Source organism: Choloepus didactylus, chromosome 13 (assembly GCF_015220235.1).
Source record: "Choloepus didactylus isolate mChoDid1 chromosome 13, mChoDid1.pri, whole genome shotgun sequence".
Lineage (NCBI taxonomy): Eukaryota > Metazoa > Chordata > Mammalia > Pilosa > Megalonychidae > Choloepus > Choloepus didactylus.
The window spans coordinates 12,000,487-12,016,429 of record NC_051319.1 but is presented as its reverse complement, the minus strand read 5'-3'; the positions used below and the strand labels follow the sequence as shown (position 1 = coordinate 12,016,429).

The 15,943-nt window shown below is 38.6% G+C and overlaps 1 protein-coding gene across 1 annotated transcript in view; it reads right to left on the bottom strand.

Annotated features, from left to right (window-relative positions):
- Window positions 1–15,943, bottom strand: part of SV2C (synaptic vesicle glycoprotein 2C) — a 277,413-nt gene that overhangs the window by 193,197 nt on the left and 68,273 nt on the right. The window contains exon 2 of the mRNA XM_037801846.1: window positions 14,681–15,356. Coding sequence (XP_037657774.1) covers window positions 14,681–15,257 — 577 coding nt within the window. The 5' untranslated portion in view covers window positions 15,258–15,356. The remainder of the gene's footprint in view (window positions 1–14,680; window positions 15,357–15,943) is intronic.

Sequence of the window (15,943 nt, the reverse complement as noted above, 5' to 3'; positions counted from 1 at the left end):
GATTGAGGTAGGCCACACCTTAATTGAAATAACCTCACCAAAAGGTCTTACTTAGAATGGGTTCACACCCACAGGAATGGTTTCAGTTTAAGAACATGTTTTTCTGGGGCACACATAGCTCTAAACCACCATATCCTTCCAACAGCTAAGATATCCTTGGTGATGATTTTACTGAAAATATTTTTTCTCTATTCTTTGAACATTATAGTTACCTAAATTCAAATATTAAAATCTAACAGAAATGTAATTTATTTTGGATATTGATCTTTAGTGTAATTCAAAAGCTACAGAAATATTCCAAAAATGCTCATTTCTCTGAGGAACAATAAAAAGTCTAAGTCTCCAAGAAGAAAGATAAGCTGGAATATCTACTTTTAGGTACCTTTTTAATATCCCATAGTAAATAAAAGGACATCTGCCTTTTACATCTCTTCTTCCTAACTTTACAAAGTGCACATTGATTGTTAGACAGTCCCTATAACTTCACCTCTAAGAGCGGGATCATACACCATTTACCTAAACTCTCCCAGGTCCTACCACAGGGGTACTATTCTGATGCAAATTGGATGGACTTTTATCATTCTGGGGGCAACCATTCCTGCAAAGACACCTGGTAGCTGTGGTTTGCTTGGCTCAGCTCTCCTTGAGCTCTTCCCTTCAGCGTCAGCTACAGAAGCTCCTTCATTTTTGTGATGTTGTTTGATGGAGGTGATGGCACAGATGTACGCTAACCACTCAGCTAGGTCCCAGCTTAGCCACAATGCAGGCTGGCATGCCCCATGGCTAGGTAAGAAGCCCTCATTGGTGGTGTAGCTAGGAGGGTCCATTGTCATAAAGCAGGGCATTTTCCTACATAGTTTTTTAAGGGTAATATGTTGATATGTCAGTTATTGAAGGTAGCGATGCTAAAGGGGACAGTGTAAATGCATGACAGCTGATAAAATATGAAGCTTTTTATGTGTTCCTTTCCCCACCACCTTGTTACTCTGGCCTGAACTCAGCCCAAGGACCCTCCTTCAGAGACTAAACAGTGACACTTTTTAACATGCTCACTCCCTTAATTTAGATTTGGCTTCACTTCTTGACCCACTGAGATGCCAGATATATAGGTTAGTGTAGGAAGGGGATCCCAGCTGCAAGCATCATTAGGCACTCTGGAAATTCCCTCCTGTAGTGTCCCGGGACTCTGAGCCTCAGGACTTCCCTGGATCTCTGGAGCACCAACCAGCTCCCACAGATAGGACGAGGAGGCTTTATGCTCTTTGGCTTGGCTCTACACAAGAGTGGGAGGTGGCTCTACAGAAGCAAAGTCATCACTCAGAAAGTGAAGGGCCTGCCAGTCCTGCTGGGCCAAGACACAAGCCTTAGGAGGGAAGGGACTTGATCAAAGGGCTCTCAGCTGCCTTACAGTCTACAGGGCTTCCACCCATTCCTTAGAGAAAATTTCTGCTGTTGGATTTTGGATTGAGTGAAATAGGAACCTTAAGACACTGATATCTGTGATTAATGGAAGTTACAAAATGTCACCTTCTGGTCATTTGTTTTTCCAAAACAAAACTATGTAAGTTCTGGGCCATATATATATATGCTCAATCCCTGCATGGTAGGGGGCCTGAAGCCCTGCTAGTGAAGCATTTTTCAAAGCCCAGAGTCCCTTTTAAATCCATTCTTGTCAATTCTATTTTTCTGAGTCAATATAATGCAGTGCATTTACAAACTCAAAATTCCCTTATTTTTCAACATTTCTCAAATATGTAGGCTAGACACATGATTTGCTAATATAAACTTTATGCTAATCTGACTTGTACCTAATATCCCACAACAGTAGCTGCTCACATGAGTGTTTACTGAATTATATTTGCACATGAATTATGCTTTATATTTGATCTTTTCCACTTTCTTGAATATTCTGAATCTCCCAGAACTTCTTGGAAGGGTAAGACCGAAGTTTCTTATCTTATTCCTCCTACCTAACGTGGAGCATCAAACGATAGAGCTGCCTTGGCACAGAAGGCACCTCTATGTGAATTGGGAAAAGGTACTTGTCTTGATGGATGAATTACAAAAAGAAGCTCCCTCATTAGCAAAAGTCACCCTTTCCTGCAGGTGGGTGAAAGCAGCCCCAAGCCAGGACAAATGGCTTGACCTGCACAAGTGTATGTGGCAGCCCCAAGTGTAAAGTGGATATCGTAGTGTTTCCATTAGGGTTTTCAGCAGTCTCTCATAAGTCATCTTATCTGTTTCTAGACTCTCACTCATCAATTAAAAAGAAACTTCATGACAGAAATGAGCAATGTTCCAATATTTAGAAGTATTTGCTCATTCCTAATATACACAGGAAGACTATGCATGTTTGTAGGAAAAACCCCAAACTGGAAATTAGGAGGCCAGGTTCTCATTTACATCATGCCATTAATGACATGTGTCCCCAGACAAGTCATTTCCCCCTTACTTGCCTTCTTCAAATTGAGGATGCTTGATTTTAGGAGCACTAAAATTCCTTCCCTCCCGTGCCAGTTTGGATATATTATGTCCCCCCAAAAGGCATATTCTTTAATGTAATCTTGTGGGGGCAGATTTATTAATCTTTCTGATTAGGGTGTGACCTCTTGACTGAATGTTTCCATGGAGATTTGACCCCACCCATTCAGGATAGGTCTTGATTAGTTTACTGGAGTCCTTTAAAGGGAGCTCACACACAGAGCAGAAAAAGGAAAATGCCCCCAATGCTTGCTGATGTTTTGAGACGCTAGCCCTGAGTTTGCTCCAGAGAAGCTAAGAAAGGACAAAATGCCCCAAGAGCAGCTGAAAGAGAGACTTTTGGAGAGACGCTTGGGAGCAGACACTTAGAGATGCTTGGAGACGTTTGGAGATGCTAGCCCAGAGTTTGCTCCAGAGAAAGCTAAGAGAGACAAGCCCAGAGACATTTTGGAGAAGAGCCATTTTGAAACTCAACCTGGGAACAAAGGAACAGCAGGCACCAGCCTCATGCCTTCCAAGCTGACAGATGTTCTGAACACCATCTGCCATTCTTCAGTGAAGGTATCCTTTTGTTGATGCCTTAGCTTGGACACTTTTATGGCCATTAGACTGTAAACTTGTAACCAAATAAACCCCCTTTATAAAAGCCAATCCATTTTTGGTATTTTGCATAATGGCAGCATTAGCAAACCGGAACACCTCCTTAAAAGCTACAGCTCTAAGAAAAGCTCAGTTATTTCCCAGCTTGGTTTTCTAGTAATATCAGTTAGAGAGAGATCCAAGACCATTGTCAAGATCAGTAGAAGATCCTTGATGTTAAAATCCCAAACCTGGAAGGTACACAGCATCTACCAGGAGGGAAGAAAGCCAACACAGGGATGATTCTTCTGTTTCCCTTACCTGGGGAGACTCTATTCTCCATTGCTACTGAGATAATTCCATCAGCAGCAGCCTTATTTGAATTAGGGAGCTTTTAGAAATATGTGTATGAAGGGCCTTGTTTTGAAATGCCTGTTGGTGGGACATGTTTTAAGCAATGCATGGAAGGTACTGCTAATAGTTAGTGGACAGACCAGAGACACACACACCTTGTCATGTATCACACAGCAAAGACTCATCCCTATTAGTAATGCTTCTTTTGGGAAACACTGGCCTAGACTTGAACATGGGCAATGAGCTCAGTTTTGAAGGTGGAGGTGGGAGGGCTACATCACTGTTTTGAGAGTGAGAAAGCACGGAGAATGGGACACCTTTATCCCATGTGTCTCATCATCATCTGACCTTTAATATTTGCTCTGTGTGCATTCATGCCTTTTCATTATCATCTTTGCAACACATTTCCTTTAAAAATTGTTGAAAAGTCACCATATTTAGAGAAGATGCAAAGGGATCCTTGCTCTGCCTTACCTACCTCCTGGGTCTATGCTGCTTGGCATTTCCAACATTCCTGTGTGCTTGTCATGTTCTTTTCTTTTTCCAATGTTTCTTATATTAATGACTTTAAAAAAGAATTAAAATATCTTACACCCAATAATAGTTTATTCAATTCCACTTTGAGGAAAATATGCCAAGTAAATGTCCCAAACAAAAGAATCATTTTAATAATGATATCACTTGGAGAATTATTTTCATATAGTAAGCAAACAACTGGATACATTCCAGTGTTTGGTAACAGGATGGTTAAGTTACCGTAACTGTAAATTATGGACAGCCATGTAATCACAAAAGCCCATAATCAATTGTATTGATTCTCTAAAATGTTTATATCAGATAATGTTAAGTGAACAAAGATCAACCAAACAATTTTACACAATAATTGCAGCTATGATAATAAGTACATGCACTATGATCAAAACAGACAGCTGTGGAAATAATTTAAAGGCCATTAAATTCCATTTTTCAGCAAATTTCTTGCACTGAAAAAATTTTATATTGGAAGAACCCAGTGTTTCTTCATTTTATATATATATATATGTATATATATATATATATATGTATAAAATTTCAATTTAACTTAATTTAAACCTGAAAGATGAGTAGCTGCTAGCATGACAAATGGGAAAGACAATTATTCCAGGAAGAAAGAAAAACTAGCACAACCATGAAGTAATAAAGAGCTATATGCATCCTGTTAAGGCAGGAACATTCATCATTTTATAGTTGATTAGAGACTTCAGTTTTGAAACGGAAGGTAAGGACTATATCAGAGGACTTCTTTCACACTTCCTCTTACAATCTTAAAGGCCGAAAAGAAATGTCTAAATTTACAGTAAGAATATCAGTTTGTAAATACGTGGATTGGGAATACTTTCTTCACGATGAATGCATTCAAATAGTTTCCCACTCTCTTAGGCATTCTGTAGGATGTTCATGTCCTTTAAAGGCTCTTGTTTATGTGAGAATATTGAGATGTCAGTTTCCATGAAAGGGTGCAACTGCATCTTGATTATTTGAAAGTTAAATCTACAAGTCTATATTATTTGTATTTGGCTTGACCCAGTTATTAGATGATAATTTAAATTGCCTTATTTAAGCCAAAGTCCACAATTAACAAATTCTCCAAACTGACATAATACACCAGTGAGTCCTGCAGTGACTTCAGAAAGAGTCCCAGATTGATAAGGATGCATAGGTAAGGTTAATACTCCCAGTGAAATCAGAGTCTTCATCAAGGAGTGCTCTGGAGTGGAGGAATATGGGGATTCAGGATGCAGGAATGCAGGAAATCAGCTTTCAGGTTCAAACCCATACTGTGGAAAATCCCCAGTGACCCTCAGGGAGACAGAGGGCATTTACACATCACACCCCCAGTTCCAGAAAGCCACTTCTTGGCAATTTTCAGGAATTTGACCCGGAGTTTCTGTTCATTTCCCACCCTGTGAAAATGAATCATAGACCTTTGGATGGAAGAATCATACTGGCAACTTTGTCGAAACTCCACTCTGATGTCAGAAACCTCTCTTCTCTGAGGAGAATGTGAAAGTCATGAGGAAATAAGACCCAGGAACATAATGGCGATGAATTACTGAATCTTCTTTTCCAATTTGGCAATAATGAATCCAAATAAGATTTTGCTAGTGTTGGTGAACAGGATGTATTCCGTGAACCAATAAACTTTTTAATTCCAATTAGGATCACTGTGACAGCCGAGAGGCTAAGCAGAGCCAGAGGGAGTACACAGAGCAATCAAACCTCCATCAAAGTCACCAAGGCAGATGTTGTGGACAAAGGGCTTGGGTAGGGCACAGAGCTGCTGATCCTAAACTCTACAGAATACATTTTTAGGGTACAAAGCTGCTGGTCTTAAAACTTCAAGCATACAAAGATGCCAAATAATCAAAAGCTTGGAATAAAGGTGAAAAAGAATAAACTCTGTATCACTCTTTGTCATCTGTTTGGATATGCTGGTCTACCTGGCAGTTCTGGCATGGGCCATACACACTCTAAAAGGAACGGCTCAATGAACAATGAAAGAGTCAACACACTCTGCTTTCAGCCTAGCTGACAAACACTGGTCAATGAAACAAAAAAGAGGTCTCAGAAACTTGAAGCTCGTTGTCTCCAAATAACACAGACAGCTAGAGATAAAGCAACTAGATATCCCAACAGAGTACTTCTTTTGTTAAAACCTAAAGGAATAAGGGAGACTATGAAGAGAGGAAAAGAAAATAAGGTCACATCCATCCAGCTCAGACTTCAAAGAAATTACCCTTTCTGGAGGTGGCAAAAAAAGTAAAAAACAGAGTTGTAGATATTCCAAGGAATTCCATCATCCAGATAGAAAGCTATAGAAAGAGAATTTAAAACACATGCTTAAGGTCTACTAGAAATTGTTTCTGCTTTACCTACTATTGTATCTCTCAATTATAAAACGGTGCTTGCCAGATAGCAGGTGCTCGATAAATGTCTGTTAAGTGACTATTCTAGGTGTTACTGGAAGATGCAGGAATGCCAAGGAGTCTGACTTAATACTGCTGATAGCAAAACATTGAATAAAAGAAAAACACTGCTCCATTTCTATCCACAAAAATCTGTATTTATTCTAGAATTATTTAGAAATATTTTAAAATTTTCAATAGCTCCTAAAAATGAAAAAGAAATAAAGTAAAATCCCATTCCTATGTATAAATGAATTCATATGTATAAATAAATATTCTTCCTAATGCTTTTATGTTCTTGGTCTATCTCTGTTTTTGCCTGATATGCCTATCAACTCTAGCTAGCATTGTTGAAGTTTTGAAGGAAAACGAGTATTTACTGCAGGTGGGATTTTATTGGGGGAGACTGAGGTGACCAGCTGAAGAAGGACTCACACAGTGCTATCTAATTCCTCTGAGCCCTGGTCTGGACCTCGGTCTTACATGTTCAGAAATCGGGTGTGTCAACACACTGAGAACAGGCCCATCTTTCAGAAAGAGACTCCAGATAGCCAGCCTTAGCAAGACTGATGAGAAAAGAAACAATCAGAATTCCAACCAATTAATCAAAATAAAAAAACAGAACCACCGAGGGGACTGACATCCTTTGGCCAGCACACACCTGACTGGCAAGTGCTAGAGAAAGCTGAATTTGAAATCCTGAAGTTGCTTTGGAGCATGAAATCAGAATGACAGGTCTTAGCTATGAGATTCATGTCTTCACTGGCTCCAGGCCATGGTTTCCTAATCTTCCTTCCCTAAAGTAGGGGTATATCTGGTTCAAACAAGATATATTTAATCCTTAGGTCAGGATACCCAACCTTGAGCAGCATGTGGAAGGGCACTGCCAATATTTACGTCTATTATTTTCCCTTACATGTTTTCCCATTGCTGATGAATTCCAGTGAAATAATACATTGGATATATTAATATTTTCAATAAGGTCTCAAAGTCTTACAGACCTTGGAGACTGTCACTTATTCGTTCAACAACATTTGTTACATTTGTTGAGCTCCTATTATGTACCAGGCAATGACCCATGCAGTAGGAATACAGCAGTGAAATCCCTGTTCCTATAGGCTTACATTCTCTCTCTTTATTTTAATTTCTGGTACTCTGCCTTTTTAAGATGACTTTGCACTATGAGCTGGTTTTATAGGTTAATTCTCCTGGATAACTTCATTTATCATTCATGACTTGCCATTATGTACTGCCTATAAATACAAACAACAGAGAATATCTTCTGTTGGGGTTTTGGAAATAGGAGAAAGATGTATGAGTTCAACAGGTGACTGCACATTGAGAGTTCAGAGACAGAAAGTGAATTTTTAGGTCATAGCTTGAGATACCAGAGTGGTGGGTGGTGGATTTTAGCCAAGAATTGAGAGACTTGAATTCTCCCAAGGGTGGGCTGACCCCATCAAGAGGACTCAAATGAGAATGTTAGAGAATTGGAAGGAACACAGGATTAAGAGTTTGAATACATGGGTTCCATAATTTGTTTCAGCTGATACCCAGCCAACAGAAAAATCACCCAAACTCCCCAGTTTTCACTATCCTCATCTTTATGATGACAGGGTTTCCCTAAATCACTAAAGTATCTAACAGTTGGAAAATGCCGTCATTTCCCCTGATAATAGAAACTGAGCCTTATTCAACACTATCTCATTGACAAGGCCTTGGGCCATGCCCCATACATAATGCTCACTCCATAAATACCACTTTGTCAAACATTCAACCTATTGTATCACCAGTGCAGCTGAAATCACTGATATTCCAGATAAGATATTAATTTTTTGTTTATTATGGAATCTTTTATTCAAGTAAATCTTATTATATAAGAGATGAATATGAGGCTGCTCTTATGAAGCAGGAGGAAGGGATGCCAGAGGTGGTTCCACTCCACCCCATTCCCACCCTATTTCCAAAGAGTGCTCCATGGAAACAACAGTGTCCAGATGAATAGATACATCAAATTTAAAAGTGTCCTTATGCAGGTTAATTTATTTCTGCTGTTAAGATATTTGGGGGCTGATAGACTCTCCAACACCTTACTATGTTGTCCTATACCTTTCTTTGGCCATTTTCTGCTTCCTGTTTAGCTGTGCTCTCTGTCTGGTTAAACTCCTCTCTTCAGACTCCCATATTTGTTGCACCGGTCTTGACCTCAGTCTACCTACCAGATCTATATCCTCCAAAATGGACTTCATCTGTCTCCTGCACCCACTTGGCCTCCTCCCTTGCCAACACCTACTCAGCCTCTTAAGCTCAATGCTCAACCCCATGACATCCCCAACTCTGTACTTATCATCTTTCTCATTCAGCAAATTCTGCTATCTCTCTTTCAGAAACATCTCCCAATTCTGATCCCCTTGTCATCCTATTAACTTATTTAGTTCAGGATTCCATCATTTTTTGCCTGAGTATTGCAGTAGCCTCCTAACTGATTTTCACACCCCTAATAATTATTATAGCAACTATCATTTATTAGTGTTTTTTACATATTAGATACTTTGCTAGGAGCTATCCCTACATTCTCTCACTTAATCCTCTTGAATTAATTGTATTTTTATTCCCATCATACAGATGTGGAAACTGGGGCACAAAGAAATTTCTATTATTTGCAAATTGTCACACATCAAGTAAGTGACAGAGTTAGACTTAGATGCCATGCCCATTTGACTTTTTAAGTCTCTCTCCCATATTGAATTATATTTAGTATATTGCTTTCTATGTAATAATCAAAGATTATTTTGTGCTAGTCAACACCTGGCCAAGGTTTAGTTCCTAAATACTACTCATCTTTGTAACACTAAGTGAGAAAGCACTTGAACAAGTAATGATTAAGACTTTTGCTTCTCCATTTTGGTCTTCAGAGGAAATAGCCCAATGAGGGAGACGCCAGCACCTCTAACGTAACACCGTGACAAAACAGCAGCCAACAAGGAGCTTGTTCTACTTGACAGGCTGGAGTCAGGACAGAAATGAACCTGGTCATGGTTTGAGCCTGGAATGGCTTCATGTCCTTCTTGCCTCGGGGTTATCTCAGAATGCAACCTGTCCCCCTCAACAACCCTCAGACAGAAACAAAGTTACGGTCCGAGAGGGTTCACTCACACAGCCTCCCCTGTAAGCTATGCAATCAGAAGAGAGAGAATGCCTGATCCCAGAGAGGAGCCTTCACTGTGTCCAGGGGCAGGTGGCCGTGCCATGTCGCTCCTTCACTCAATGCGCAGACTCCTTCCTTTAAAACATTTATAGCCTAACTCCTTGTGTTTGTCTTAAGAGCCCTTCCCAGCAGCCAATGACCTCTTAAGGGCTCGGCCCAAGAGGCCCGTTTCAGAATTTACTGCAAGACTCTCCAGCACCTGAGAATTATACATCTTTCTCTTTCCCGTGACTTCCAGAGTTCCTTTTTCTCCTAGCTGCTCCTCCTTCTCTGGCTTCTCCTCAGTCTCCTTAACAGTGTCTTCTTCCACTGCCAGTCTTATACGTATTGTTCAGCAGAAAACCATCCTCTCTCCCTGGTTAAGGTCCTTGGCAGTTTCATCTTAGAAAGTAGCTCCCAACCTCTCAGTACTTCAGCTCAAATGGAGAATAGCCATTTGGGCACCCTTCTTTAGGCACCCCAAGGGCCTCAAGATGAGAATGTCTAAAACTAAACCTTTCATCTTTCCACCTCTTGCTGAAACCTGTTCCCTCTGCATTACCATTATTTGATGAACTGCTTTTTTAATTAAATCTTCCCCTCATCACCCTTCCAAACTAATCAATTACCAAATCCTTGCTTACTTTTCCTCCAGAATAGCTCACAAATCCATTTCCTTTTTTCCACTGCCTTAGTCAGTTCCTTACCCATTTGGTGGTCTCCCAGCTTCAATTCTCTTTATTTACACGTCTCTCATGGCAACTGACACATACTTTCTTGTGCTGGTAATCTACAGACATTTCTGATTTCTCCACACTATAACTTCCTTGGATCCACAAACCTTGTCATTTTTTTCTTTTTTCTTTTGTCCTTTTATCCACAGTGGTAAACTGTGCTTTGCACATAATCAATGCATAATAAATAGACTCTGGCAAAAGAAAGTGTTTATCATAAAATGAATGTACTTATGCCCCCCAAAAAGCAGCTCTTTAGATAGATAAATATTTACTCTAATGTCTTCCTAGAATGATTAACAATGTTATATATGCACACAGAGAATATACACGGATGCACTAACATGGTTTGCCCTTAGTTACCTTTAAATCAATTTTCTAGCAACCACAAAGGAAATATCTATTTTCTAAATAATTAATAATTAAAACATAAACTGGTTCATATTTTCATTCCTGGGTCTCCTTGAGGAAAATAGCACAGTGCTTACTGCAAATGAGAAATTATTTTGCAAATCTGTTTCCTCAAAATGCTACTAAACATGGGTCATGGATCTTTCTTTCTTGCATTTTGATCCCATTGCTATGACTTAGTGTGGTAATTATATTACAAAGCTATTATTCGATGAAATGAAAACGGCAAAACAATTTAAATGCTTGTCTAAAAAGAGTCCGTTAGAATGCAATTATGAGTGAAATTACAATGGCAAAATAATTGAAATACAAGTCTGGAAGGCACAGTTATGAAAATATCTGTGCTCCAATTGTTCTGCAGCATTATCTACACTTTTGAAAGCCACCTGGGGGTGTGTAACATCATCAGGGTTTATAGATATATGGGATAGACTGATAAGAGAGCCATTTGTGATACTGTGCTTCCATTCAGTGCTGAGAAGGTAAAGGCACAAAGGCAAGCTTAGCTGAGATCCTCCTGCAATATTTCCAATATAAACACTGGGGTCATAGCATGAAAAGATGTTTATTCTAAATTTAAGCCTGCAATTATTAAATATTTGCATGGATGTATTTATAAGACTATGCTCTTAAAACATTCTGCTGTCAAATTCCTTTAACAAAATCTTGATAAATATTTTGATGCTCTGGGTTAAAATAGATATACTTGCTCATCAAAGAAACAAAAAGAAACACAGTGCTAGATACCATACAGATAATGCTGCAATGATCAAGTTGGTGAATGTTTAAGACCCTCTGCTGAAACATGTTCTGCATTTCGAGGACTGAACACAGAAATGATTCTACCAGCAAAAAACATGCAAAACACATCCCCTGTTGGAGTCTGAATCACATACCTCACAAAAAAATATGTTCAGATCTTTATCCTTGTTCTTGTAGGTATGAACCCATATGTAAATAGTATGTTTGAATATATATATCAGGGTATGGCCTCGTTTGTGAATAGGCTTTTTGGAAAGCCTGCTTTGGTGTGGCCAATTGAATCAGTTTTACTGGAAGCCTTATAACAAGAAGCCAGAAGTCAGAAACAGCCACAGGGGAGACCAAGGAATTGCTGTGGGATAGAGGTCTGCCATCACCAGAATGTTACTGACTATGGGAGAAAGCATAGCTTTGCTGACATCTTCTAGCCTCCAAACACCTGAGACAATAAATGCTCCAAGTTTGAGCCAACCCACTGTGTGGTATTTGTCATAGAGACTCTGGCAAATTAAGATACCCCTCTACCACCACCCTTCACAATCTGCCCTCCCAGATCCATTGCTTTCAGTCAAGCAATTTAAGAAACAAATGCTGAGAGTGGGACATATAAAAGAAACAAACGTTAAAGGAATAAAAAGATGCAAATCCTTCTCTTATTCATGATTATGTCTCATGGTGTTATATAGGAAGTTAGGAAGTAGCATTTCATTTTAATTACTCAGCAAATTTCTCAGCATCAATGATGATAACATTAACTAATAAAGTCACTAGATTTCCACAGAGTTCTATATGCCTATATTTCAATCTTTAATTTAAAGAAATCCCTTGGAAATATAGACACCAAGTATTCTTGGTTGCTTTCACAGACTTTGAAACACATAATGATTTAATATGCACATAAACATGTTCCCTGAGGCTGACTTTGCAAATAGAGTTTGAAAACCCTGGTGACTTGTTACTGAGTGATTATGGTAGACTCAAAGCGTTGGGGATATTTCACGATGTGCAAGCTTCTTGGCCTTTGTAGTTTACCTTGCACAAGCTTAGGGAGCGTTAACTGCAGCTTTGTAAGTATATGAACCTTGCGTTCATGGTAACTCTAAAAAAATTAAATGTGCTATCTAGATATTTTACAGAGAGGTCATATAGTTTTTAAACATACAATTAAAATTTTAATATGGGAAGAAATAGATTTTTAAATCATGAGGAAATGAAGTTTTTCCTGTTTAGATAAAAAGAAATGAAACTTGAAAAAGACAGAAAAAGTCATGTAGAGAAAATTCTATAAATAAGGCTAATTAAAAAAACACAAGCAAACGTACACACAGATTATGAGAAAAACAAAAATTAGCAGGATCTTAAAAGCATTTAAACTATGACATTATATAATATAAAATTTGAAAATCACATTTGTCATATTTTCTTTGAATTTAGAAAAGTGTCAAATGAGTTTCATATACTAGCTTTATTACCTTCCAAGGGCACCCTGTTGGAAGTTAATAAAGTAAAACTAGTACAACTATTATAATAGTTGTTGAATGCCAAAGATAGAGAATTCTGAAAGCCACAGGAGTAAAGCAACATGTCCCATACAAGAGAGCCTCAAAAAGATGAAGTGCCTCATGGAGGCAAGAAGGCAGAGGGATGACATATTTAAAGTGTTGAAAGCAAAAAATTGACAACCAAGTATTCTACATCTGGCAAAATGTCTTTCAAAATGAGGGAGACATTAAAACATTCTTAGATAAACAAAAGCTGAGGGAGTTTGTCACCATTAGACTAGCGCTAAAAGAGATGCTAAAGAGAGTTCTACAGGGTGAAAGGAAAGGACAACAGATGATAGATCAAAGCCACATGAATAAATAAAGATCTGTAGTAAGAGTAATGACTGGGGTAAATATAAATGCCAGTACTATTGTATTTTTGGTTTGGAATTCCACTCTTTACTTCCTAGAGGATCTAAAAGGCAAATGCACAAAATGTAATGAGAAATTAGGGATTTCTGGAATCATAGTGTATAAACATGTCATTTGTGACAAGAACTGCATAAAGGTGGAGGGGTACAGGAACATAGTTTGCATATACTACTGAAGTTAAGTTGGTTCTGAAGAAAACGATATTGTTATAAATTTAGGATGTTAAATTTAAGCCACATGGGAATTACAAAGAAAATATCAGAGAATATGCAAGCTCATAGAGACAGAAATTAGAGCACAGGTTGCCAGGAACAGAGAGCAGGGGGTGTAGAGAGTTAATGCAAAGTGGGTGTAAGAATTTCTGTTTATGGAGATGGAAAAGTTTTAGTAATGGAAGGTGTTGAGGGCACTGCAATACTGTCAATGTGATTAATCCCATCAAATGGTATGCTTGGGAGTGGTTGAGATGGGACTGTTTATGTTGTATATATATTCCCACAATTAAAAAAAAATAAAAAAGAGAAACTAAAGAGACAATACATGATTCTGGATGGGATTTAGCAAGGAAGGAGAAAAAGGTAGAAATGGACATTATGGGGACATAAAAAAAGATTGGAATATAGACTATAAGCTTTATATCAATATTAAATTTCTTGAACTTGGTAACTGCACCTCAGTGGTTGCATAAGTGAACATTCTTGTTCTTAGGAAATGTATATGGCAGTATTAAGTGTTCACAGAACATGATGTATACAACCTACACTCAGGTGTTTGCGAGAAAAGAAAAGAAAAGAAAAGAAAAAAGAAAAGAGAAGAGAAGAGAAGAGAAGAGGAGAGAAGAGGAGAAAAGAAAAGGAAAGAGAAAAGAAAAGAAAAGAAAAGAGAAAAGAAAAGAAAGATATGGCAAAGGTGGATCTGGGTATCTGAGGAGGTAGGAATATGTTGGAGTTCTCTGTATGGGGATTATATTATTTTTGTAACTCTCCTGTAAGTTTGAAAGTATTTTAAAATTAAAAGTTAAAAAGGGGTGAGGGGGGCAACGCAAAAAAAAATATTAGTTGGATTGATGGATGAATGGAAGGATATAGATAGATGGATGAATATGTAATAAGAAAACATACTAAATGTTAGCTTTGAAGTCTAGATGTTGGTTATACACAGCTATTCATTATACAATTCTTTCATACACTTGAAATTTTTCCTGGCAAATTGTTGGAACAATGCAGTGCTCTAGATGAAAGTATTCTATCGGTAAACTGCTTTTCACAAATAAATCAGTTTCAGAATTTGTCTCACCAACATGCCACTCACCCAGCCATCCAGATCCTGAATTTGGTATGCATAGATCTGTCTCAGCACTGGGCAACACGAAACCAACGACAAACACTTCCACGCCGTCTGCCATAAGGGCCATGCCCAGGACGAAGAAAAGAGCCCACTGAAAACGGCCGTGACCACACTCTTGGATGATCAGCTCATACTGCTGGGCTAGCTCTTCCTCATCAGCTCTTCTCTCTGACTCGAGCTCCTGTCGGTCCTTGTACTCATTGCCCTTGAGCTGCCCCACCGACACTGTGCTTTCTTTCCCTTGGTTCATACTGGGGATTCCCTGATACTCCCCTTCGTAGATTTCATCATCTTCATCATGACCCTCAGTAGCTTCACTTGACCCTTCGTCATCATTCGCCTCTCCGTCACAGGCTTCTCCAGGCGGGTAATAGTCATTCTCGTCCTCATCTTGGAACCGACTGTAGGCCCTCTGGGTGTATTCATCTTGAGCCCGGTCCACGGCTTGATTCACCTTCTTTACTGTTTGTTTCTTCACCTCTTTGGCAATGTCTTTGGCACCTTTCATCAGTGAAGTCCTATCCTTGTAAGAGTCTTCCATCTTATCTCAGCAGATGGAACGTGAAGATGAGAATTTTTGGAAGATTCTGGTCAGTGGTGGAGCTCTGATAGCATCATCCACTTTGGGTTCAAAATGGAACTGCAAGAGAAGAACCAGATGATACATATTATTCCTTTCGCTGCCTTTTTTGCCATCCATTTCTTTGTTTTTTTCCACTGCCCCACAGTTTAAGATCACAGAATTAGCTTTTCCTTTCTTTGATCTCACTGCACATATACACACTATACCTGGTTCTCTGCTCAAGTATGATCAGTACTTGGAGCATTTAAGGCTTTTATTATTATTATTATTATTATTATTATTATTATTATTATTATTTAAAGGACTCTGTACCCTGAATAACTTTATATAGAACATTACAGGTTTTACCCTGAGAATAAAACAAGACATAAAATAAGTTCATTTAATACATTTTGAAAGTGCTGTAAGGGTGCAACCTGACTAAGAAAAAGAATATTGCTCACAAATACAGACACACATCCAGCAAAGGCAAAACCAGAGTATTAGTAGAAGAACCTTGCCTGAGATTATTTCCTCACATTGCAAAAAACAAAAAAAAAGCAAGCAAGCATCCCTATATACAGTGCCATTACACTATGAATATATATATTTGTAAAATTGTGTCCCCTCCTACTTTCATTGTGTCTCTTTCAAATAAATGATAC